Consider the following 24,865-nt stretch of genomic DNA (forward strand, 5'->3'; position numbering starts at 1 on the left):
CATCTTAATTTGGATGGATATTGTCAATAAAAAGAATCCATCTTCTATGCTACAATTGTAAGATTTTTGACTAGCTTCTATGTGTATTTACTAATATCATATCTATACCAATGAATAAGATATTTTAACCTATTTTAATACTATCTTAAGTCTAAGACTTCTTTGACCTCATACTCTTGATTATTATCTATTTTTATAGGAGGAGGTAGCATTTGTCATCTTCATAATATATTTATTGGCTTATATGTTTTAAAGAAAGACACATGAAATATGAGATGAATTTTCATAGAATCTAGTAGGTGCAATTGGTAAGCAAGTAGGTTAATCTATTTACATAAAAGAAATGGTCCAAGTTTACAATAATCCAACTCATTAGAAAAATAAATAGTCTTGATATTACAATGAAGCAACCATACTTTATTATTAACATAGAATTATGGTTGTTCCTTGCAATAAGCATCTACATTGATTATTTGTTGTTTTTTAGCTTTTTTTAGATATACCTTTATTGTTGTATGTAGCTCTAATAAATGATTCACTAAACTTTTTATTACAAGATTATCAATTTTTGAAAAGTCAAAAGTATCAATTTTTTATCAAAGATAAGAACTTGATGAAAAGAAATAAATAAGTCGGATTTTTTCAAAGAAGTATGAAAAAATAAAAGTAAAGTAGTATATATATTAAAAAAAAACTAAAGTAGCTATTATCAAAAGACAATAACAATATAAACTCTTTAAATTAGACTATAAGCAAGAAAAGAATTAACAAGAATGAAGAAGGCTTCATTCTTGCATCTATATATACTATCTATCTAGGAGATACATGGTGACATTTTATAGGACCTCAAAAATGTATTGAATTTACATGACACATATCTTAACTTGCAACACAAGTTTTTTATATGGATGCCACATAGTTAATTTGTTCTACAAGTTATTAACATGAATGGCACTTGGTTAACTTATTGACCAAGTTTCTAACCTATCAATCAACTACAAATATATGTAAAGTCAAAGCAATGTCTATAAAGCTTCTACAAAGCTTCTTTGGAAGATATTATGAAATTAATCTACTTCTACCTATTCATATTATCTAGATAAAAATTATAAAAAATATATGTAAGTGACATTACTTCTTCTTTTAGAGACAAATTCTAAGATGAGCAATGATAACATGTTAAAGAAGTATAAGATATAGCAAATTATATTTGTCACATACTCTAATCTTTGTTTCCTTTAAAGGTAGTTGATAGGTCCTCTAAGCCATTGGTAATGTCCCATTCTAGGATAAAAGACCACGTTATTATTTTATCATTGTTAAGTCCTTCACAACTTCCTTCAAAAAAAAATATTTGTAATACCATCAAAAATCATTCCTACATCCAATAAAATCACCAAACATGAAGTATTTTTTTCCAAGTTGTAATATCAAATGCATTGTATGTTGTCATCTACTCAAAATAGAACATGTTGTTTTTGAAGGTCTTCATCCCTATTATGTCAACTTGAAAGCTATAATAATCACAATATCTTGTCGAATAAGTCAGCAAATCATGACTCTTGAGTTGAATCTATTGATTGTTGATTTTCCATCTCTTTAATACCACAATTATACAAAAATTACAAACATAGATAGAAGGTAGAATGTAATTTTTTTTAAATTGTGTTTCTTTTATAATAAAGATTTTTTATCTTTTATCTTAGTTTTAATGGATGTTGTTGATGAAAAGCTTTGACCTTCTCTACTATATTTGTAAGATTTTTTCCTAGCTTCCATGTACGTTTGCTAATATCATATTTGCAATAATGAATAAGGTATTTCAGCTTAAGTCAACGCTACCTTGAGTTTAAGACTTCTTTTACTTCAAATTTTTGATTATGATCCACTTCTATAAAAGGCATTGAAATTTGCTTTCTTTTTAAGATATTCATTGTCTTATATGACTCTAATAAAATATGTAAAATATAAGATGGATTTTCATAGACTCCAATAGATATAATTAATAAGAAACTAGATTGACGTATTCACAAATAGAAAATGGTCTAAGTCTATGATAATTCAACTTATCACAAGAGTGAAAAGTTTTAATATTATGAAAAAATAATCATACCTTATCGCCAATGTAGAAATAATGTTGTTCCTTGTAATAGGCATCTGCATTACTCTTTTGTTATTTTTGAGCCTCTTTTAGTCACGCCTTCATTGTTGTATGTAGCTCAGATAAATGATTTTCCAAATCTATTGCCATAAGATTATCAACTTTTGAAAAGTGAATAGCATCAAGTTATGGATAATAACCATAATTATAAAAAATAAAAATAAAAAATAAAAAAATAAAAAAAATAAAAAAAATGCATAGAAGAATGTACTATGTTATTATAAGCAAACTCTACCAATGATATTAAAAAAAAAAAAAAAAAAAAAAAAAAAATGTCCAATCATCTTATTAATAATTGATGGTACACCTTAAATACTACTCTAAAACTTCTTGGCATAGATTTTGGACTTCATTGTTGACTTCCATAGGTATAGGAATACTACCTCCTTAATTGTCAATAAAAATCTAAAATAGTTAACAATGACAAATCTTCCATAGGCTTATGAATACTAATTCTATAAGTGATATTAGAGATATGTGAGATTTCTACCCTAAGAATGTTGACGAGCTCATAAAGATTTGAAATAATTACAAATCTATTTTAAATTTTTATTAAAAATAGTATCTATAGTTTTTTCTTTTATAAATGAGTCAAATAAATATATAATTCAAATTAGAAGAAGATATTCTATAATATTTAATATTAAATAAAAAATTTCATGAAAAAAATAATCTATTTTTTTAAGAAAAAAATAAATATTATAAAACTAAATGTTAATTCAAAAGTAGATAGTCTATAATTTTTAAAATACAATAATAGAAGTGGAATAATCCACTTACTTCTAAAAAAAAATAAGATCAATGAATTAGCACTCTTGCCAAACTATCAAAGATATAAATCTTAAAGAATTAAAAGATCAATACATTCTTTTGTTACTTGAAAAGACTAAAAAATCACTCAAAGGTGGTATAATATTAAATTAGAATGGCTATTGCTAAAGACAAGAAGATTAAAAAGTCTTAAAATAAGAATAAAGACTAGAAAGGCATTGCCAAGAATGAAAAAGGCTTCATTCTTCTATATATACTATCTAACTAGGAGCTATATAACAATATTTTATATGACCATGTATATATATCCAATTTACAAGACATACGTCTAATTTAGAAGATAAGTTTTTCAAATATATACCATATAGATAGCTTGTTCCACAAGCTATTAACATGTATAATACATTACTAACTTGTTGGCCAAGTTTTTAACCTATCAATCAACTATAAACATGTCTAATGTCAAATACGAGTCTTTGAAGCTTTGCCATAAGATAATATTAAATCTACTTACATTTTCTTTCTATCTAATACTTCTTATATAAATAACTATGTATATATGTGATACGTAAAAATAAAAAGAAAGAGTCATCGAGGTAAGTAGTAAAGACATCAACATCACCTTCTTTCTTAGGGCTATATTATAAATAAATATTTTTAAAATTATTCTTTAAAGGAAGAGTGATGGTTGAAAAGTGGCATTTAAAAGCAACACCTAAACAAAATTTAGCACACCATGTCAATATGGATGAATCTCCAAACTTCCAAACTGACCAATCTCTAATCTACCTATCCGCTCCTTGGTTCCCTTACATTCTCTCTCTTTGTTCCCAAAAATTTGATCAATAGATAAAATTACATCTTAATAGCATCTGCAATCCAACAATCCATAATGGTGGAGCTAATTGATTGAATAGAGAGGTTTTTGTGACACTTGGTAACAAGGCTTTGAAACCTCTTAATAGGTGCGCTAATTACAAATATTGGCCTACATCCAATTATCAATAGACATTGACAAAATGAGTATAATTCAATTTAATCTTTATGTGTAAAATATAAAAATTGTATAGTATGTTTTCTACTCTCAAAAGTTAAAATTTATTTTTGAGTTCTTAATATCACTTTAAAAAAATTATTTAAAAACTTTAGGAATTAATATTAAAATATATGTATATATATATATATATATATATATAATAGTCACATATAAAAAAATTATTGATTATTAAAATAGTAATTTATTTTTTAATTATTTAAGTAAAAATATTATTATTATTATCTTTGATACTCTTTAAACTTGTGGTCATCTACAAAATACCTCTACAAAATACCTCTACAAAATATAGAATATGTTGCTGATTCAACTAGTATCTTTTGCAATTAAATTACTCGCTCATCTCAACATTTTTAATGTTAGAAGGTGTGAAAAGTGAAACTTTTGATGGAAAGCTAATTATTGACAAACCCATGGGAAGAAAATGAAATCTCCTCATAACTAATGTCTCCATTTAGTAACCTTTGAAAATTGTGTATTAAGAATTAAATCCATCCTCTCACTCTCTTTGGATTTTGTAAGTGAATACCAAATGGACCATCCATTGGTGACAAGTATAGAACACATGTGACGTTGCTGAGACATTCCATGACAAATTCTGTGATAACTTATTATTCTTTTTCCTTTTTTCTTATTCTACTTCTTCTGAAAAATCAAAAAGCAATCTCGAAATAGCCTTGCCACAACTTTGTACTTCAGAGTCACAGTATACACTAGATGCAAGTATGTACTACTATTTTGGTTCTTCATGGCAGTGTTTAAAAAGTGAACAGGGATACTCTGGCAGTAAGGAGAAAAATTAGTTCACACAATGCCCTTGAGGAGTATCACGAGGAGATATTATCTTTTCCACTGACTGGATTACTGAAAGACTTTTCAAGTAATTTGTTACTTCAAAATGTTTTCTTGCGAGGAGAATTTCTCAGAAGGAGAATCTATGTAAAATAAAGATTTAAAACTATCAACAAATTTACCATGAAACGCAGAAGCTACACCACATGTGCTTATACTTTGTCATCAATGAATTGTCCAATTGGTTTTCAATTGTAGAATCCTTGCCATATTAATATCCATAGAGAGCAAGGGGAGGAACTTGATTTTTCAAATACAATTTTCAAAGGTCACACAATGAAGAAAAAAGTCAAATCGGTTACAAGTATTCAATGATTCCTGGACATTTTCTGGAGAAAAATTACAGTAGGCCAAGAGTTTGAGGACGGAGAGTTTTCGATGAGCAGAATGAACAGATATCTCAGGTTGCTGTGTCGAGAGTTTCTAACTTTTATCTTCTAATTTACGCTTAGACGTCCTAAATTTTAAAATTCCAACAGTGAGAGTCCCGACAACAATAACCATTTTGAGCCCGACGGTCAAAATCTTCTCTCTCTTACCTATGTGAGAAGTGGCTGCAGTATCTTCGTAAGCTTTCTCAAATGTATCAGAAGCTGGATCAGCATAATTTTTCTCTAAGGAATGTCTGTCTCCTTGCAAATTAACAGCATCTTGAACAAGTAAGGTCTGATGTCGAGATTCATGTTCCTTCAAGTCTGTTGAACTAGCTGCTACTCCAGCTAATGCCTGTGCTTGAATAAGGACGCATGTATCTTCGTGTCCTTCGCAAGCACTGCGCACCCCAAGTCTCTCTTCCCCTTCTTCAGAAATCTGAAGGTTGAAAGCTGCTGCTTTGTTTTCATCGCTGAGACCGTCCAAGATCTCTTGAGTGCAGTTGAAAGACCTACTTCTTTCTCTTTCTGCAGGAGCAGGAGACGTAGACTCTGTAACTTCACATGCACCCCTTAGAAATGATTCAGTACAATTGGCTGGTATTCCCTCTTCGTTGTATACACTTCGTTCAATGGTGTCTTGTGAGACGTTGACCACGACGCCTGATTCAAGGGATTCATCTGAGAACCTGGGTGAGTCAAGATGGAAGGGAATTGAAAAGTGAGATCCAGCAGCTCCGTGTTCATTTTCAGCGTTTGTTGCTTCTATGTCCGATGCGACCATTTCAGGAGGTGTTGCTTTGAACTGCGTCTGAGGCAGCCAATTCATTCGATCGATATTCTGCCTCAAACTGTGACCAATTTCACTACCTTCAGCGAGCTTGAGTTCAGGGAGACTACAGATATCATTAACTTCTTTAATACTTGCATCCTCGGAGATATCATTTAAAGCAGAAACACAGCCCCACTTCGTAACATTCTTCTTGGAGTCGAGTTCTGAAGGGAACGGTTTAGAATCTTGGATACCGTTTAGGATTGAGTCAGATGGATAACGAATAATCTTTCCATCCTTGATATCTCCATGTTTTGTGTTGTCAGCGTCTTCATTTGCAGTGGATAATGTCACTCTCCAGTTCTCGTGATTGCCAAAGTCGTCGTAATCATTAGGACCGTCTAAAAGTAGAATATCAGGAGCAACCTGATTGAGTTGAGTTGTGTCTGTTGAAGTCATGAGCGTTTCCCTAACGCCGTCATTAGTCTTTAATATGTCTAAATCTTCTTCAAAGACCCTATTGATGCGACAAAATTTCAAGCCCCGCCTCATTGTGACTAACTTTTCAACACTCGCTAAATCTGGGACTTCAGAGACGACGGTCGACTTACTTCGTACTAAAGGAAATTGGCAACCGCTTACACATGATTGTTCGTTGCATGGCATATTAATTCGGTCCTCAAAACCAGCAATTCCTGGGAAATGATCTAAACCTGAATTGGTGGAGGCATCTCCAACATGCTCCGCTTCGCTACCCTGCAATCTGGATATTTCGTGGTTTGATGCATGATCTGGGCTCTGAGAATAAGCAGAGATAAAGCCATCGCCAGCTTCTGCAACGGTAAGCTGTCTCCCAATATTGGGATTACCAATACTAGTGCTGAATATGTTAAAACTCTCTAATAATTTTATCCGTAATAGAGCGTCAGAAATATGGGCAACCGATAGCTTTTCAGAAACTGGCCGTCGGGTCTCCTGATCCACCAACAAACTATCCCCCGAATTGGATTCAAGGTTGCCTGTAACAAGTTCAGCTCCGTCGCTGTCAGTTGTGTCAATAGATGCCTGCATCAGGCTCTCATTAACCATCTCACACGAGACGCTACGATTGTCATTGAGGTCAGACTCCTCTGACAACACATGATGTCTAGCATCAGTGGCAATTTCCGTAACACTGCAGGAACAATATGAGTCTAAATCAATTGAACCTGCAGCAGTGACACTTGCGCCATTTTCAGTAGCTCGAGCGGTTGTTGCTGCTTCAGGGTGGACATCTGCGGATTTCAGGACTTCTGGAATTTCATTCAACTTCACGCGTAGATAACCATCAGGGTGCTTGACTCTGGTCGAAGTTTTTTTGACATTTCCTTCTCGAGCACCAACATTACCACGACTCTTAGCAGGAGATCCATCACATTTCTGGGGCAGTAAGTCTTGAGGAAGTTTATAGAGCGGAGATAAACCATCATCCACCTTCTTGTGCAAAAGATCTGACCGACGTGCTCGTGACAAATTTGACTTTGTCAAGATCGTTTTTCGGGACAGTGTTGGACTTGAAGAAATATGCTTCTCACTCCATTTGGGTTTGTCATCCGTCAAAGGACCATCCTGAATCCGAGAACAACAAATTGTAGCACAAAATATCCTTCGAAAACTATAGATGGCACAGCAAACTTGATTTACGAAATACGATGTTGGATTACCAATTGGAAGATGCCATCTTTTGTGGTTCCTGGTTTTCTGTATCACTTGGATTATCTCTTAATCAGATCTGTTACGATTATAGCTGCAATCTTGTTTACCAAATTCATCATTTTGTGGATTAGAAAAAAATCTACTCCCATTCTCATGTTTTACAAAATAGGAGAGGACTGAAGCAAAGTGGCGATTAAGAAAGAAGCAACACGCCATACCACAAATACAAGAGAACTTAGGCTCTGCCTTTGAAAGGTGGATTTAGTCGAGGCCTTCTCTGCAGATTCACCTCTGACATTGGTTGATATCTGCGGATCTTCACTCGTATGACAGCTTGACGTCGTTAACCTGTTTCGCAATCAAATTATTTTAAAGACCGTAACAATCAGATTACGGGCATATAATAAGGAAGAGGTTCGCTGGAACAGCATGGACGATTTTAAAACCCGTAAGTTTCAATCGTTTGGAGGTGGGCAGACCAAATTTCCTCGATACATAGGCTACATAAACTAAGGTCCACCAGTGGATGTGGGCCTCAAAATGATTGCAAGAAAATGACTTATCAAAGGTACCTGAACGGATGGGATGCTGCATGGTGCAGTTTAGTGCACAGCAATCGGACAAGAACTTCACGCTACAAAGTGAACAAGAACAAAGTGATATCAGCACAATATTTTACAGATTGTCTTAAAAAAAATTCAGCTCGATTACACTCGAAGCGATCACTCTTAGAGACGCTCTTTTCCAAGAATCGTAATATCTGAACCCAGGGAGGTGCTGAACAATGGCAGTCAAATGTAATCCTCAACCTGGCACCCTCAAGGATCACAGCGATTTGCTATCTTCTTGCGGTCCACAACGTCACAATCACAAAGTTTTTCAAGACGTACGAACTGCGCCGCAGCTCCGAAACTTTCTCTTGAAGTCTAAATTATCTCTTGCAGCATCAATTTTTGTGCAAGAAAGTGCCATTAACACCTCGTCAATACCATTTCATATTCAAACAAGGCAAGCGAACAAAGCGACGACGGTTCCAAGTGATTGATCAACAAATCCGAAGAATCCAAGAAGACAGACTGAGGAACGTCACAATAAAAATTAAAAAAACAAGCGAGGATCACAACAATCACAATGCCTCTCGTAAGACTAACACCGAAATCAAGAACTCTACCTTTACACCGGCTGTGCGAATGCCATGCTCGATGCATAGCTGCTTGAGCTGCTTCGGAGGCAAATCATTTAAATTAATATCCTTCATCTCTGTAAATCCAGATTCAGTTATTTACAGAATTTACTAATTCCTCCGTGAGCCTCCTCTCTCTTTCTTCAAGCATCAGGAGCTGAATCTTGTCTCGGGGCCCTCTCCGCTCTTCCACCAGAGCTCACTCCGAGGTTTCGCCTAGCTGCACCTTACCACCTCTGAGGCGCCTCGCTTCACTCACGTCAAATTTTCGAGTACCAGAGAATGCATGAGAGCGTTACTAGAACGTAAGGGTGAGAGCAGCAACAGCAAATCACGCGACAGGCTTCGCTCAGTGCGCAGCCTCAATGCCCTTCCCCAATCTGACCTTCAGAACTCCAATTGTCGACCGAAAGGAAAGCATTCTTTGGCAATGAAAGAAACCTGAGTAAGGCTTTCTTCCTACCACTGAATCAAAGGCTCCGACTCGTTCAAGCGCAATGGCGCCCGGGACCTATTCTGAGCAACAACGTTGCTGAGCTCGGAGCACCATCAGCCAGCCTGCGACACCGAGAGTCTTTTCTGGTTATGAACACACAACTTCTGCGTCGGAACGGGAGATATTTTCTATCCCTCTACTCACAGTGCGAACAACGCCTTGGTAGAAGGCAAGTTAAGAAGCCATGTAGCATTTCTATGGTTAGAAATTATAAACAATAAGTTAAGCTTTGCTAAGCATGCCTTTACCCTCATGAAAAAAATGTTATTTGATTACACCTTGAAAATCTTGCTAGTTCAGAAATGTGTTGCAAAGAATGCACTCTAATACTCTTGTAGATAAATATCCTGTAAATTAAAATTAGAATAGGACAGCAAAATATTGATAATCTGAGGTGTGTGGATGTCTGGTAATGGTCAATGTCTTGCATTCATGAGGAAACGGCTCATTTGGAAGTATTGCATCGACTTCCTCTGTGCACTTACCCTAATACGATCCACTCTCTGTAATGATACTGTGGAAACTATGTTGGCCACACAAGGTGTGATCATGTTGTGTCATTGTATTACTAATGAATACTTGGATCATGGCTTGGTGGAGGGCAATTTCTTTTATGATTGGAATTGTCTCCATTTTTTTAATATTCTTTTGTTTTTACAGTAAGTTTTCGGCTGTGATTTAGGGTTTAATCTGCAGAGTCTGCCTTGTGACTAGTTTTCAGACTTCAGGAAATGCAGACTCGCCTTTTGTTTGTTAAAGTTGTTTGTGAATACTCTTCGCTGACCCACTTCCATTCAAGTTGATGAACTCTACATTGCCTTCCTCTGTTCGTGGTCAGAGGAATTATCGTTGGATTTCAAGGTGCACTTCCACTGGGTTCTTTGTGAACGCGCCCATACTCATTCGCAAACCAACTTAGTGGTTGATGTCTGGTTTCTCAGCATGTCTGCACTCTTTCTCAGGTAGCGGTGCTTCAGAACTGATTCGCACAATAGATTATGCTCATATTCTTGTCAAGAACGCAATGTCTCACAACACTGATGATGCTTATATTTCTTTCAGTACATGCATTTCATATACTTCAATATGTACTGCGATAAAAACCCAATCGCTAAAAACTACTGACTTAGATCATTTCAAAACCCTTCGGGATAATTAGAAACGTATAGAGATAAAGAAGAAAAAAAAAAAAAAAAAAAAAAAAAAAAATTGTTATGACCGAATACCAGAGATTGCAGGAAGGTGATTGTGACTGTGTTTTTAATTCCATCCAAAGTGCGTCACTGAATAAGTTGATGATGGATAATGTGTCATCAAAGCACCGGTCCATAAGTTCCTGAACCTAAGAGATTGAGTGTGTTAGGCCTGAATGATTGGTACAAAATTCCCTGTACCTGAAATATGAGAGTTCTCCGCACCTGTTTCTGAATAGATGATTAACTCCATCATTAAAACTCCTCATTTGGGATGTAGGAACACTACACAGAAGAAAAAAAGGAGCAGTTGGTTTTAAATTTGGAAGACCTATGTTCTAAAACCTTGTACCACTTGATACATGGCCTCATCACACTACACACTTGCTGGCTGTGCCTTTCTTGCTCTGCTGGGTAATGCTAGGCAGCAAGCTTCCTGCACGGTGTGGCCCATATTTTAGAGGATGTGTGTACAATAGCCTGGGAAGTCATCTGGTGAAATACAGCATTATCATTATCATTATCTGTTTCCTGTGTGCAGTGTACGTCTTAGCAGCTGCAGAGAACAAAGTAGCAGACATTTAATTGACACCTGTAAAGATAACATATGGCTGGAAGAGACACAGGGATCAGGTTGAGTAGCTTGGATTGTTTGTACTTTCCTCAGGCTTTGGAGTCTGCATACTACGACCACAACCATCCTCATCTGGGCAAAGAGTGGCAACTGACACACCTCTGCCAGGGTTCTCCACTTTTAATGCACTTGTCTGTAAGTACTCAGCCACAGTTGCCCAGTAATGGACATAGCAAAATCACACCACTACAGTCAGTACCTAGATTTCGATTCTGCATTTTAGGCTCATTTTCTTAAAGCTTAATGGATTGTAAAACTTGAATCTTTGAAACAAACGTGGATGTTTCTAGGTTTGAAATTGTGGGTCGTGATCAGATTGTGAAAGCTTAGGTTTAGAATTGTGTCAGTCATCACCCAGTCTTGTAAAATAGCTGTGCTCGTAGTGTAGTTGTTTGTTGCTGTTAATGTATAGAGTTGGGTCCCACGATAGTGTGACTGGTAGTAATGGAAGGTACCTTAATTTACTACCTGTCAGTATTAGTATATTGTCCAGAATCCATAGCAGGAGCACATTAACACCAACAGAAACACCTCAGGGAATAAACTGGCCGAATTGTAGTTGGTTCGGGTTTATGACTCAGGCCTGTAGGTTTACAGATAGATAGGACTGATTTCTGCATTAGTACACTTTACTATATTTTCTTGCAGTGATTAGAACTAGCAATAACCATTTTCAATAACCAGTCAACTGTGATCTTGTTCCTTCTTTCTAATTAAAACAAACCAGTCGGAAAGAGGAAAAGAAGAACCAAACTTTTCAAACCAGAACAGCTATTTTTATCAATGTCTTTAGTATTTTGTACCTGTATGTAAGTATATATTTCAAAACTGGAATTAAGAAATGAATTATCAATTCAATAAGCGTTCAAAATATTGAATTGTGATAAAAGGCAATCATTTCAACTTTAATGTTCTTCACGATGACATTACTTGCACAATTTGTTATAAAGAAATTAACATCATTTTTTATTTTTTACTAAATTAGTTTTTTAATATATAATATTTCTTTGTAAATCTACAATATAAACATCCATTAGTTTTTACATTAATTTTTGAGCTTATTGTTGTATAATAAAGTAAATTTATTTTTTAAATCTTAATAAACTTAATCTAGAAATTAAAATGTAAATCATATGTGACTATTATAAAAATAAAAATAAAAATAAAAAATCCATCTTTTGATATTATTTCTTTTTTCTTTATTATATACATACTAGTATGGCTTGTATACCCCTAATACATCCAAATGGTGTAAGTAATTAAAGTTTTATTTTACTTTTTTAGGGTCTAGTATGTCCCTCCGGGTCATCCTCAGGAGCATTTCACACATTCCACATAATTCTATCCTTATTTAGTCTTGTCCATGATGACCTACTAATTAGGATCATTCTATGTTATGTTATATTATATTACATATTATCATTCTTTATTACAATATATGTTACATGTTCATACCATCAATAATATGTTTAGTTGGATGTACTAATGTGATGAAGTTATGTAGGAGGACACTATGTACACTTAGCTAGGTTATAATTGTAACATATTACATTACATTATGTTATAATCTATTACCTATACAGATTAGCTTTGCCATCATAAATAGACAATGTTTTATGATATATATATATATATATATATATATATATATATGATGTGGATTTAATACAATATAAATTTTATAAATTACTTTTTAAATTGAATGAGTATATTTTTATTCTTTTAATGAAATAAATTATATTAAAATTATATCAATATATTTTTTAAATAATTATAAATTTGATTAGAAAAAACATATTAAAAAATATTCCTTATCATGCATTTATTTTTACATAGTTTTGAGCTTCCAAAGTACTTATCTAACATAACTTAAATCTTGGTATTTTTTTTTTTTTTTCATTTTCTAATTTTTTTCTACTCTTATCTAAATTTATATAATTTTAAGATAATTTATACAATTTATATAATTTATTATATAAATCAATTAATAATGAATATCAATATTTGTGATTATATTTTATTAAGAAACATGTATACATTTGTTATAGAGATTTGTAGTATAATTTTAAAAATCAATTGATATCTCAATCAATTTGAATATGAAAATAAAATGTATGTATATATTTATATTGGTATATATATTTGTATACATAAATAGTTTATAATGTTATAACATATATAAAAAACAAAAAATTATTCAAATTTATATTAAAATAATATAAAAATAATGATAATAAAATTAAAAAATATTAAAATTCTATAACTAAATTATTTTAGATTTTTTTTGCATATTAGCAATAAATTTGATAAATACATCCTATATTTTTAAAGATATAATTAATAAATATACTAAATAATAATTTTGTCATTTATCCATTAATAAGCAATGCATTAAGCAATGGTTTGAGTCCTTTTACATTGAATAAATATCCACTAGAAAAAAAATGCCCATATATAAATTGACCAGCCTATGTTTGGCAAGAGCGTAAAATAATTCCATTGGTTAGTGTAGTAGGATAAGATAACCTAGTTACTCTCAAGTTATTCCCAAGTTATCTAGTTACAAGTTTAACCCAGTTATTACTAGATTACAAGTAATTACCAAGTTACCTAGCTATGGGTTTAATTTAGCTATTGCTAGGTTACATAACTAATAGGATTAGAGGATGAAATGAGCCATGGGCTGGGAGAAGACGAGACAAGTTGATGAGACGAGACAAGCTGACAAGGGTTGCGGTGCAAATAAACTTAACCTGCATCTGGCTAATATGGTACCATTTTTTTGTTTTTTCAATTGTAGTAAGGGGCACTAATTAGTATATTGTGTTGTTTTATTTATTTATTTATTTATTGGCTACCAAAAACGTACTCAATTTTGGCAAAGCCAATGGTTTAACCACTAGTATATATATATATATATATATATAGGTGTGTGTGTGTGTGTGTGTGTAAAACTTACATTGAACAAGAAAACACATGGTACAAAGGTTTTACATTTTTCTTTTCTTTTCTTTCCATATTTTCAATCTTACACACATGCACGTGCATACATATTGTCACAGAAATAGAAAAAAATAATCCGTCCTAAATATTGTTATTGATTAAGTTTGTCTCACTTTGTTTCAATAGAGTGAACATTGTCTAGTGCAAGACATGAGAAGCAGCAAGGGCAGAGTGAAAAAGGGTAGGTTGGGGGTGGGAGGGGGGGGGGGGGGGAGCAGTAGTTATTAGAGCGATGTCGCCCCACAACGTCACTCACTCCTACAGGGCGGTATGTATGTTTGTATATATATAAATATACAGAGCATTTGAATTAAATGCCTGCCTGCCGAGGTGGCACATGGTCCAGCCGCACACGGCGCCAGCCCCATGCCTGGACGCGTCGCGGGACGAATGTCGTTGTCAGAAGAAAAGGAAAGAAAAAAAAAAACAAGGAAGGGAAAGGCCTGCCCCTGCCTGCTGGACCCAACGTCTCCAGCAGCGCCCTACTGTGCCCACCCTACCCCCCCCGTTGCTTCTGCGCCAGGTGCCATATCGGGTGTGTCCCCAGGTGCGAGAATAGCCGAGCCGGCGCGGGCTCTTTGAATGAATGAGTGAGGCGAGGAGCACCAGCATGGTACCCTAGGGTGGTGGTGCAGATGCGCTCTTGACCAAGGCAAAATCCAGGCGGGACCAGCACTGTGCCGGGCCGAGCCGAGCAGCACCGGGTAAAGTGCGGAGCGGGGTCATGGAGCGGACTCCGTGACTGGCGTGACTGACATTCGGACTGCATCGGAGCTCGCGGAGTGCGGTGCGTGTGAGCATCGAGCCAGAAGGGGGGGGGGGGGTGGGTGAAAACAGGATGGATCCGCAGTCGTCTCTCCCTCTGTGCTATGTCGCCGACGCTCTCCGGGGGTGTCGCTTGAGTTAGATCTACTGCTGCTTTACATGAGACGCTGAGGCTTGGATCAGTGGTGAGTTTTCGTGATGCGGATTGCAGTCCTAAAGAGGCAGTAGCGGAGAAGAATGTTGTTGCGCGCATCGGCCGAAATTTGCTGGAGGGGAGAGAGGGAAGAGTTAAGAGGAGAGAATTGAGTCAGTTACAGAGGGTGAGATTGCGCGAAAGAAGTGAAGGACAGGGTGCAGGGATAAGGAAGGAGGGAAAGAAGGGATTGCAGGGAGCCGGAGCCGGTTATTTTGTTGCGCTTCTCGTGGATTGGAATTTTTGGAAAGTGTGGCGATTGTACCATTGGTTGGTGCTTAGGAGGATCGCATAATGCAGTTTATTAGGATGGACGAGACGCGTATGTGGAGTGTGGAAACTCAACACCCCGTGGCATTTTGGACCAGCCCCAGCGGCACTGCAATGTTTTTGGGACGTGTTCTTTCTATGCGCTGCCAATAGACTGCATTTTCCTCCCGTTCAATGGTTTTCGTTGCTGAACGGCGAATTTGAACCCTGGTGTATGCGATTTAGTGGCCAATCCGGGTGATGCTGCATTGTAGTCTAGGGAACTTTGGAAGGCTATTTTCTGTGAGCGAATGTGATTTTTGGGAGGCGCTCCCGATTCTGATGCTGATCGGATCATGTCATTTTTTGCATGGATCATCTTCGACCAATGTAGGGCCAGTTCCCAGGTAGTAGCAGTATATTGTGCTTCGATTCAGGCTGTATTGACAAATTACAAGCGTTAGGATGCCGATTTGTACAATACTTTTCCAATGGCGATTGGATTGCGTTTTCTCTGACCTTTGGAAGGTACTAGCGACGCTGAAATTCGGACCCTCCTTCATATCTATTTACCATACCGACCTTCCGTAAAGAAGGAATATGCTAGTAACCCTCTAGCATTGGGATTCCCCTCCTATTTGACGTAGGAGTTGTTCTATGCGAATTATGTCTTCTCCATCTCCATTCCAGACCAGGTTCGTCCATATGTTGCAATTTCTCTAGTGTGATCTGCAGTTGTTCTTGGGAAAATCTTCTCGGTGGAGGAGAGACGGTTCAGGGTGCTGGGTGTTTGAGAAGAGAAGTCGTTTTTAAGAATCGTATGCGAATCAGGAAGAACTGTTAAGGTCAATTGGCATTGGAAAATGGGGACTTACATCCCCCTTAGAGTGTTGCGTCTTCTACCATTTGTTTTGTGGATAATAAGAGTCAGTCGTGTACGATCGTTGACGTTTCTATAATTTTCAACCTTTTTAGCTGTCTAGTAACTTGAGAGGCATGAGATTGTTGACATCGTATTGCTTGCTTTCTTTTTGTTGCAACAGAGAAACTAATTTAAAAATGTCACAATTACCATTAAAATTCTGGAAAAAGAATCTTGAGGTTTCACCTGAATATTTCAACAGAAATCAGGGTAGGGTTTATCGCATCGTTTACTTATTTCGTTTTTCCTTCAGAACATTGTATTCGTGCTCGTGCACTTCGTTTGGCGCATTGAAGATTAACTTTTGAGTTTGGGCATGCCTGCGTCAGTTGCCTTTGTACTCATTCTTTATAAGCATATTTGTTCGGTCATTACATAATTAAACTTATGTGTAATACTCGTGCAGATTAACATTTGCGAGGATTCAATGAAGCAGACAATCATCTGAAGTTTATATCTCAATAAAACGTGAATTCCGAAGTCACGATATGCCATTCTACCTCGACTAGTGGCACCTCCACAGCGAAGTTCTGTTTTGGAGTTCTGTATCAGCGAAGGATAGGTGCTGAGAGTCTACTATTGTCTATGGACCAGAGCTTCTTTTAAGTTCAGCAGTAGAAGTGGCATGTGTCAAACGATGATGCGGAGTATACAGCCACCCGAGTCCAAGCAAGCAACTACCCTGCAGGTATTAGGAATTGTATTGATTTTATCTTTTCTGTTAGTGGCGTTATTGTGATCACTTCATCAATTTACCTGCAGATAACTTCAACCTTGTTTCATCAATGTAACTTGCTGCAGGTAGCTGTAAGATGCCGCCCGCTTACTGCCAAAGAGAGAATCAAGAGTCGTGATATTCTTCGAGTTGTCGATGATAAGGTTAGTCATCAGCTTTAAATGAACACATTGCGGATTGTTCCTGATATACGTCCCAATTGTTCTGTGATGCTTACCTCATAGCTCAGTTATTTTTTTTCTATTCCTATTGTTGCTGTGAAGTACTGAATTATTCTCATTTACAGGTGGTTGTGGTGCTGGACCCAGACACTTCCAAGGACTATCTTGATCGTGTGCAGAATCGGAGCAAAGAAAAAAAATATACGTATGATGTTGCTTTTAGTTCAGAGGCAAAAAACGCGGTAATTCACTTCCTGTTCAGTAATTGCCACTAATATAATTGATTTTCCTGTTTTGAGTATACTTAAAAAGGGTTGTTGGGACGTATGGAGAGGTTTTACTCTACTTAACATTGAATTAAGCACAAAAATGTCATGCTCTATTGGCAGGATGTTTACAATGTTACAGCAAGTTCAATCGTTGATGGGGTTGTGCGGGGACTCAATGCAACCATTTTTGCTTATGGGGCTACAGGAAGGTAATCATGCTCTAAAATTTGCCATCTTAAGGCTTGATGTTCATACATTGGCTTGAAACCAATCGTAACTAGGTATTAAATGTTGTATTTCTTGGAAAACCATTTTTTTTTCTCTAAAGGCTTCTCGTACAAACCAGTCGTTTCCATCACTGTATCATTAACATGGTCAAGATGAATTGAATGGTTTTAGCATTTGTAGCTGCCGAGTTCTTGTTTTGGTATCATCTTCCTGGTGAGTATTGTAGGTATTCTGAACATGAAATATTCATTAACTTCGTGTTTCTAAATAGCGGCAAGACGCACACAATGGCGGGTACACCGGAAGATCCAGGTCTTATGGTTCTTAGCCTACAGTCCATATTCACTCTCATCTCCAAGCAGGAGGCTGAGTATGACTTTGAGGTCACTTGCTCCTACCTTGAGGTCTACAACGAGGTGAGGATAATGTTTGGGAAACTTGATATGCAACTTAATTTCTGTTTTATTAGTTTTTAGAAGACTCAAGTAGAGTCATTGTCAGTAGATGCATTAGATTACCTTTACTTGAATTCTATACATGATGGTTTTTGGCTTGCAGGTCATCTATGATTTACTGGAAAGATCGTCCGGACACCTTGAGCTCCGCGAGGATCCCGATCAGGGCATCACTGTCGCTGGTCTTAAGCGCATTAAGGTGATTTTTGTTGATTTAATGCTAGCTTTATGGTTCCATCTGTCCCTGGATGCAGTATTTTAGTTTAAGAAAAATGTGGTGGATGATTACTCAACATCTTGACAGTCTGTTCCATGAAATATTGTTTTGCTCTATGTTTCTGAAGAATAATATCAGTAGGAACTTCCCGAGTAGATTACTCATCACTGCACCTTCTTCTGCTACCCTTGTGATCAGGTTAGCTCTGCGGAGAAGATTTTAGAACTCCTAACTCAGGGTAATAATCGGCGAAAAACTGAAAGTACTGATGCTAATGCTACATCATCTCGGTACGTGACGATGCATTGGTACCCGTCCATCAATTGCTTCCTCGATCGTTTCTTCACTTTTTGGTTGAAGACGTGTTTGCGAAGTGAAAGAACATTAGTTTCTTATTTTATCTAGACTTTTGACGTAAAGCCACAAGCTATTTTGTGCCTGACTCCGATTGTAATGTTTTGTTCGCACTATCGTTTTTTCCCTGCATACTAGACCTTTCACATCTGCTTCTATAAACATACTTATCTGTAATAATTATCCGTAATGTTTTTGCACTAGTCTTGTTCTTTCGATCTGTGGTTGTAAATACATACTATTCAGTTTGTTGAAAATATGGAGGAGATTCAACGAGAAGTTCTTTGGTGTGACTATCATTTGTAAGGGAGATAATATCTGCATCTATAGTTCACATCTTCCATAATAATTTGAAGTAGTGCAGCATTAAGAGTTTGGTTAGATCTAGGAGCGTCGACTGTAAGATAATACAATTGGTGATGCGAAATGTGACTCGTGGGAGGACCGTACGGAATGATCAGTTAGAGAGTTGAAATGACAAATGTTCTTTGTTAATTTTCCATCAGATCTCATGCTGTGTTGGAGATAATCGTCAAAAGAACACAGCGTAATCAGCTTCGAGCGCAGACGCTTCGTGGAAAGCTCGCCCTGGTGGACTTGGCTGGCAGGTCAGATGTTCGCTTTCAATGCGTAGAGGAGTTCAGTGCGTAAGAAAGATGCCGGAGATAGAAGCAACGCTGTGTTCAGTATCTATGTAGATTCAGATTGCGAACGATCATACTTTAGAAGGGCAGCTCAAAATTTCCGTGATTATAGTCATGATTGAATTGTTGTTTAACTAGGTCCGATTATTGAGAAAGGCATTATGTGTAGATAAAAAACTCTAGGCTATGTTTCATGGTTATGTTATTACTGACAATCTCATATCCTCAGTATTTTTCGGTCTTTTGTGCATATTGTTTCTCCCACAGTACTTACAATATATTTTTGCTGTAGCTGACACATTTATTTTGGTGCAGTGAAAGAGCTTCAGAGACGAATAATGCTGGACAAAAGCTGAGGGACGGTGCGAATATCAACCGTTCACTTCTTGCTTTAGCTAACTGCATCAATGCTCTTGGAAAGCAACAAAAGAAAGGCCTAGCCTATGTCCCATATCGGAACAGGTACATTGTTCTCAATTCATGATTTTGAAAGTATCTGAGTGGTGAGAATGAATTGTATTCTCATTATCTTATAGCCTAACTGAATGAGTATTTGAGTCCTAATTGCAGTCCCCGAGTTATCGGCGACGCACCGCTGCAGTTTTGATTCTGTGTTTGACTCTCTGATTTTGTTATTTCGAAGTTGTGGAGGCACAGCGAATAGCTTTGTTGAACAGTAGTATATCCTATTGGGTTACGTTGATCAATTAGGGGCCTGATCGTTTTTTGCCGGACATTTGTCCTTCTAAACTCTCCTGCAATGTTTTTACCAGTCAGTGGACTTCATGTTTTGGCCTTGATTATGCTAATGCACTGCCTACTGTTCGATGAGCCTGTGATGATTTGCTCATTTTTACATGTTACATGTGCAGTAAATTGACTCGACTTCTAAAAGATGGGCTCAGTGGAAATTCTCGCACAGTCATGGTGGCAACAGTTTCTTGTGGCGCTGATCAATACCACCATACAACAAACACTCTCAAGTATGCGGACAGAGCCAAGGAGATTAAGACTCACATTCAGGTGTTGACTTATACATCACGACTCATAACTCTATGCACTCTGAGATCTTATGGTAGTGCATTGAACCACATTGAGAATACATCCAGGATTCTCCAGACATCATGGATGTACATGTTTTTTAGGTCAATACAGGCGAGGAACTTCCACCTTTAAGTCAACCTGGTAGACCTGCAATCCCCAGTATCATAGCACGTCACGTGAGGGATAGAGCAGGTGCCTACTTCACATCACTTCGTGGTTCAAGCGACATTGACGTCAAGGATGCCAATGTTAGTTGATTAGTCATTCCACAACCCGCGCACATCATCCCCACCCCACAAACCGACTTTTTCACACCCAAAAACCAATGAAAACAATCATCCACCCACATCCTCCACTCCCCCGACTCTAATCCTTAACGAATGAGTATGCGTGACGCTGTGTCTGCCATTCTAATTTAGACTCGGCAACGCTGTCGAAGAATTAGCGGGTACCTGTGCGGGAGTGTTCAGGTGTGTTAGACTAGTCAAATTCGCACAAATCATTCGCGATATTTGAAGACTCACCACAAGGATTCTTTTTTGCAGACAAATGTGGGAACTGTGGATGCGCATGTTGCAGACTATCAGCAAATGATAGACAATCTTCAAGTGAGATTCCTTTGGGATTTCTTGATAGTGAATTGAAATGTTTTTGGTGATAGCAGAATCCAATTATTCGAACGTTGAGGGATGTAGTAACGAAAGGATAGACTACAGATTACTTAATGGGAACCTTGGAGTTCCTTTTCTAATTCTGGTTTTTATCTCTTTTTGTGTTTGAACATTGTGAGCTCCTGATAGTTATAATTGATGCCATGGACGTGCAAACGGCTAACGCAGGTGGAGGTTACGCAATTGCGAATGGAGTTAGCTGACAAAGACACTCAATTGAGCGCTCGCACGCCAGAGAAAGAGAAGTCGGTGGATGATGAACTTTCTTGGCTTGATGTACTTAGTCATGACATCAATGAAAATGTTGAAGAGAGAATCAATCTACAGAAAGCATTATTTGAACTGGAGGACATGAATCTACACAATCGAGCAGAACTTCAACAACTTGATGATGTTATTGCTGATCCGGTACTTTTTCGTTGCCATGAGCTTTTGGTTAAAGGGTGGTTTCTCCCAACATACATGTGAATATAGTGGAATTATGTGGAAATTCTGAGTAATTGTTCAATCGATTTCTCTTCGTCATGGTAAATAATAAACTGTAATGCTTGTAGCTTTAAATATTCATCGAAGACTATGTCCGGTTTCCTTAATGTTTGCAGGGTTTACGGAGGAACGGAGAGAAGGATGAGACACTTGTAGAAAGGCGTCAAATCGTTCTGGATAATATTCGAGATAATGACGAAGCTGGCGCTCACTATCGTGAGGTATGAAGATTACTGTTTTTATTAGTTATGTGAGTTCTTGTTCATATGTCTACCTTTTAAGTTATTCTGTACAAGAGGTCAGTTCTGCAATTTTTATGTTGACTGTTAATGAGAATTGGTGTTGTAATTTGATCTAATGTCAGGAAATTGAGCACAACGAGGCACTACGTAAAGAACTTCAGCGGCGCATTGATGAAGCAATTGATAGCGATCGAAATAAGACATTTTTGCGCATCCTTACCCAATACAGACTTCTGGTATGTATTTTGTAAATATCAGAGATATTTCATCAGTGTCAGAATGTATTGTTCATATGCTGCACGTGGTTGATTAGTTTTTCAGAATGTTGTAAGCCGATTTTTTATTTGAGATATTAGTACATCATTATTTGCTGCTTTTCAAATATTGTGCATTACATGTTCTAAATTTTCACGTTTACATCAGTTTCGTGTTTTGTTGGTTCAGGGCATGACAAATATGGAACTCCAGTTTCAAATGGCTATTAGGGATCAAATAATACACGATCAGCGGGAGGCTTTGAGCAATTTGTGGTTGGTTCTTGAATGCTCAGGACTAAATCATGACCAAATATTAGAAATCGCAGCTCAGCAAGGTATCATGATTGAAGAGGGAATTATGCCAGTGGTTGCTGGCAGAACGCACGTACCGTCCACGCCGATACCCATCTTGCATAAGCAACCAATCCCCAGTGCTGTCTCAGGAAGCAAATCTCCTGCGGAAGCACAGCTTCAGTATGATGCGGACGCAGCAATCCTCGACACTGAAAAACTTCAAAATCAACACAGGGATGATAATGGAGATGCGAACAGCTGCTCATTAATGACCTCTGCTGCTGATTCGAAGAGTACTTCTGAATCTAACGAAGGGCAATTAGAAGTCTCTGATTGCTATTCTGGTAGTCATGCTACTACTATGTATAAAAACTCTGCTGATTTGTTAAGGATAGATGGAGTTAGCTTAGGTCACCCAAATGGAGATGTCATCAGATCATTTTCTTCCAAAAAGCACCGAGGGCCTAAAACTCCTTTAGTCGATAATAATGATTATTTAGGAACTGTGAATAGCACAACTCAAGAGCAGCCCACTTCTACGGATGGAGATGTAGTGTCCTCGGGTTTCACGGGTCATAAAGTTTTGACTCATTTTAGGTCTAGGAGGAGGCCACGTCAAGTTGAAGGTAGACATCAACGTCATTTGGTCCGTGAGGGTTACGATACCACTACTGGAAGTGAAGGGAGTGAAGCTGAGGCTCTCAACCACAGCCCCCAGGATTATCAAGCAGCGTTCCGTCTTGATGGAGTGAAGGAAGGAGCTCAACAATCAGTCGACCAAGAGTCGCTCTGGGTGGTAAGCTCTCGCGTTGACAAGGATAAATATTTTCTTGCCTTTCTTTTCGGTTTTTGGTGACTACTGGACGTACATGACATTAAGTGTATCGTTCTTATCCTAAGTTTTTATTTCAGAAAGTGAATGTAGTGATGTGGTGCCTCCTACTGAGTAAAATTTGTGTCGTGCAGGAGTTTGAGCGGTTAGATAATGAACTTCAGGGTATGAAGCGAGGAGTCGAATCCCCTTCGCCATTTGAAGCTATATTAGGAGGTGGTCATTCTCAAAGATCTGTTTCGGATGCCTCAGATGGGAAGGATGTTCGACAACTTGGATTTAGAGGCATTTCTGAGGGCCCCATTTCTACCTCTTCTAAGTCTTCAAACGGTTTCCTATCTCCCCTTCATTTTCGATTGAAAAGTTCAGTTAAAAGTAGTAGTGGTAGTCGACATAATCTATCACAATCAAATTTGATGCTTCCATCTAGTAACCCCGGGTCATCTGATGGCCTGGGTTCACATGAGGTAGACGTGACGAAGCTAGCTGGATCTGATTTGAGTGATAACAGTTCAGTGGTCAGCACAAGATCATCGTCTAGTTCGAGAAGAAAACCTAGGTTTAACTCCCTGATTGGAACACGTCAATCACAAGCAAGAGCAGTTATGGATTGGAAGTAATAGACCTGTGCTTTTCAGGATGTTTCCGCAATGAAATCAAATCCAAACAGAAACCTTCGTTCTTGTGGTCGATTTGTGCATTAATTGTCGTCTTCTGTCAACTGGTTTAAAATGAACAGCAATGGCCCTGGACGTGGACATTTGACGTGGGTTACTTTCAGAATCATGGTTTCGTCCAGACTCTGGGCATGACATTGAATATTGAATTAGTCACTTAATTATTCGGTCTGGTCGAATCACATACACTAGAGAAACAGCTTTCTTACCATGTGGAGCAATTTAGAAAATGCCAGAAGTGTCTATCACATACTGTTGACATACGATCTTGACTGAGTACTCGAGAAGCTCTGCAGGTGTGCTTTGCCGTATCATCCCGAGGCTCTTCTTAGTTTATCTACACGAAAGTTCTCATGGGTAAGACCTGCTGAATGTACAAAACCATTCTTTATGGTTTGGGTCATATTATTGGACTTTAATAACAAAATCTCTCTTTTGACTATTTTGTTATTAAAGTCTTTGGTTAATGTGCGTCTTTGGCCTTGTGAATGTGTTCTACTTGGGTGAAATCTGCTTAGCTACCATGGTTTACATGTATAATTGGAGGCCCAGGGACAAAATGGTCATGGATTGTGCATGTCAATATTCCAATGGTTGTTCGAGGATGGTGGAGACTACTCTTGTGGTTTACTTTTTTGCGTAGATTAAAGGCATTCAATTAGTCCACAATCAGTTCACTATCCTTCCTAGGCAGCAGCAATTTTATCTTAGAGTGTTCCTACGGAATCTAGCAAACAAAACCAAACATGAAAAGAGAAACATGTTAAACCCTGTTAATTAGATATTTTATTTGTAAAAGAATTCATTGTCTTTTTAAATTTTACTTATGATTTTGGCTAGTGTTTGATAGTCCTTGATGAGGAAACCTGTGCATGTTTTTGAGTTGGCGATGGCATTGCCAGTGAATGAAGTCGGAGTGAGGGGATCCAGATAGCAAATTCGGTGTGATGTTCTGGAAAGAACGCCCCGGGGGGGGTTTCATCC

The 24,865-nt window shown here is 37.2% G+C and overlaps 2 protein-coding genes across 4 annotated transcripts; one reads left to right on the plus strand and one right to left on the minus strand.

The window, feature by feature from the left end:
• Nucleotides 1-5,115: 5,115 nt before the first annotated feature.
• Nucleotides 5,116-9,952, minus strand: LOC112272646 (uncharacterized). Its single transcript, XM_024500617.3, has 4 exons — nt 8,848-9,952; nt 8,249-8,310; nt 7,895-8,024; nt 5,116-7,589 (listed from the first exon to the last, which is right to left on the minus strand). Exons 1-4 carry the CDS (start codon nt 8,932-8,934, stop codon nt 5,262-5,264), a joined length of 2,607 nt encoding a protein of 868 aa, XP_024356385.1. The 5' UTR covers nt 8,935-9,952; the 3' UTR covers nt 5,116-5,261.
• A 5,073-nt stretch (nt 9,953-15,025) lies between these two features.
• Nucleotides 15,026-23,894, plus strand: LOC112278999 (kinesin-like protein KIN-8B). 3 transcript variants are annotated; one of them, XM_024513013.3, is made up of 17 exons: nt 15,026-16,087; nt 16,721-17,002; nt 17,116-17,193; nt 17,337-17,453; nt 17,601-17,689; nt 17,980-18,124; nt 18,267-18,362; nt 18,579-18,670; nt 19,241-19,342; nt 19,694-19,840; nt 20,251-20,401; nt 20,968-21,030; nt 21,262-21,501; nt 21,696-21,800; nt 21,944-22,057; nt 22,266-23,168; nt 23,339-23,894. In XM_024513013.3, the coding sequence occupies exons 2-17, from the start codon at nt 16,940-16,942 to the stop codon at nt 23,822-23,824; spliced, it is 2,991 nt and encodes a 996-aa protein (XP_024368781.1). In that variant the 5' UTR covers nt 15,026-16,087; nt 16,721-16,939; the 3' UTR covers nt 23,825-23,894. The 3 variants fall into 3 exon arrangements, with proteins under 3 accessions (XP_024368781.1, XP_090113065.1, XP_090113067.1); XM_090256939.1 differs by having other exon boundaries at nt 15,033-15,920; XM_090256941.1 differs by having other exon boundaries at nt 15,033-15,920; nt 17,359-17,453.
• Nucleotides 23,895-24,865: the final 971 nt, after the last annotated feature.

The sequence above is a fragment of the Physcomitrium patens genome, chromosome 2 (genome assembly GCF_059467195.1).
Source record: "Physcomitrium patens ecotype Gransden chromosome 2, ASM5946719v1, whole genome shotgun sequence".
Classification (NCBI taxonomy): Eukaryota; Viridiplantae; Streptophyta; class Bryopsida; order Funariales; family Funariaceae; genus Physcomitrium; species Physcomitrium patens.

What these genes read in the sequence shown, in the direction of transcription:
- LOC112272646 (XM_024500617.3), bottom strand. Translation starts at nt 8,934, where the DNA reads ATGAAGGATATTAATTTAAATGATTTGCCTCCGAAGCAGCTCAAGCAG. An exon ending in TTCGCACAGCCGGTGTAAAG is followed by an intron (nt 8,311 to 8,847) that starts GTAGAGTTCTTG and finishes TTCACTTTGTAG; the next exon opens with CGTGAAGTTCTTGTCCGATT. An exon ending in GCAGCATCCCATCCGTTCAG is followed by an intron (nt 8,025 to 8,248) that starts GTACCTTTGATA and finishes ATTGCGAAACAG; the next exon opens with GTTAACGACGTCAAGCTGTC.
- LOC112278999 (XM_024513013.3), top strand. Translation starts at nt 16,940, where the DNA reads ATGTGTCAAACGATGATGCGGAGTATACAGCCACCCGAGTCCAAGCAA. An exon ending in TATGTCCCATATCGGAACAG is followed by an intron (nt 19,841 to 20,250) that starts GTACATTGTTCT and finishes TTACATGTGCAG; the next exon opens with TAAATTGACTCGACTTCTAA. An exon ending in AGATTAAGACTCACATTCAG is followed by an intron (nt 20,402 to 20,967) that starts GTGTTGACTTAT and finishes TCTTTTTTGCAG; the next exon opens with ACAAATGTGGGAACTGTGGA.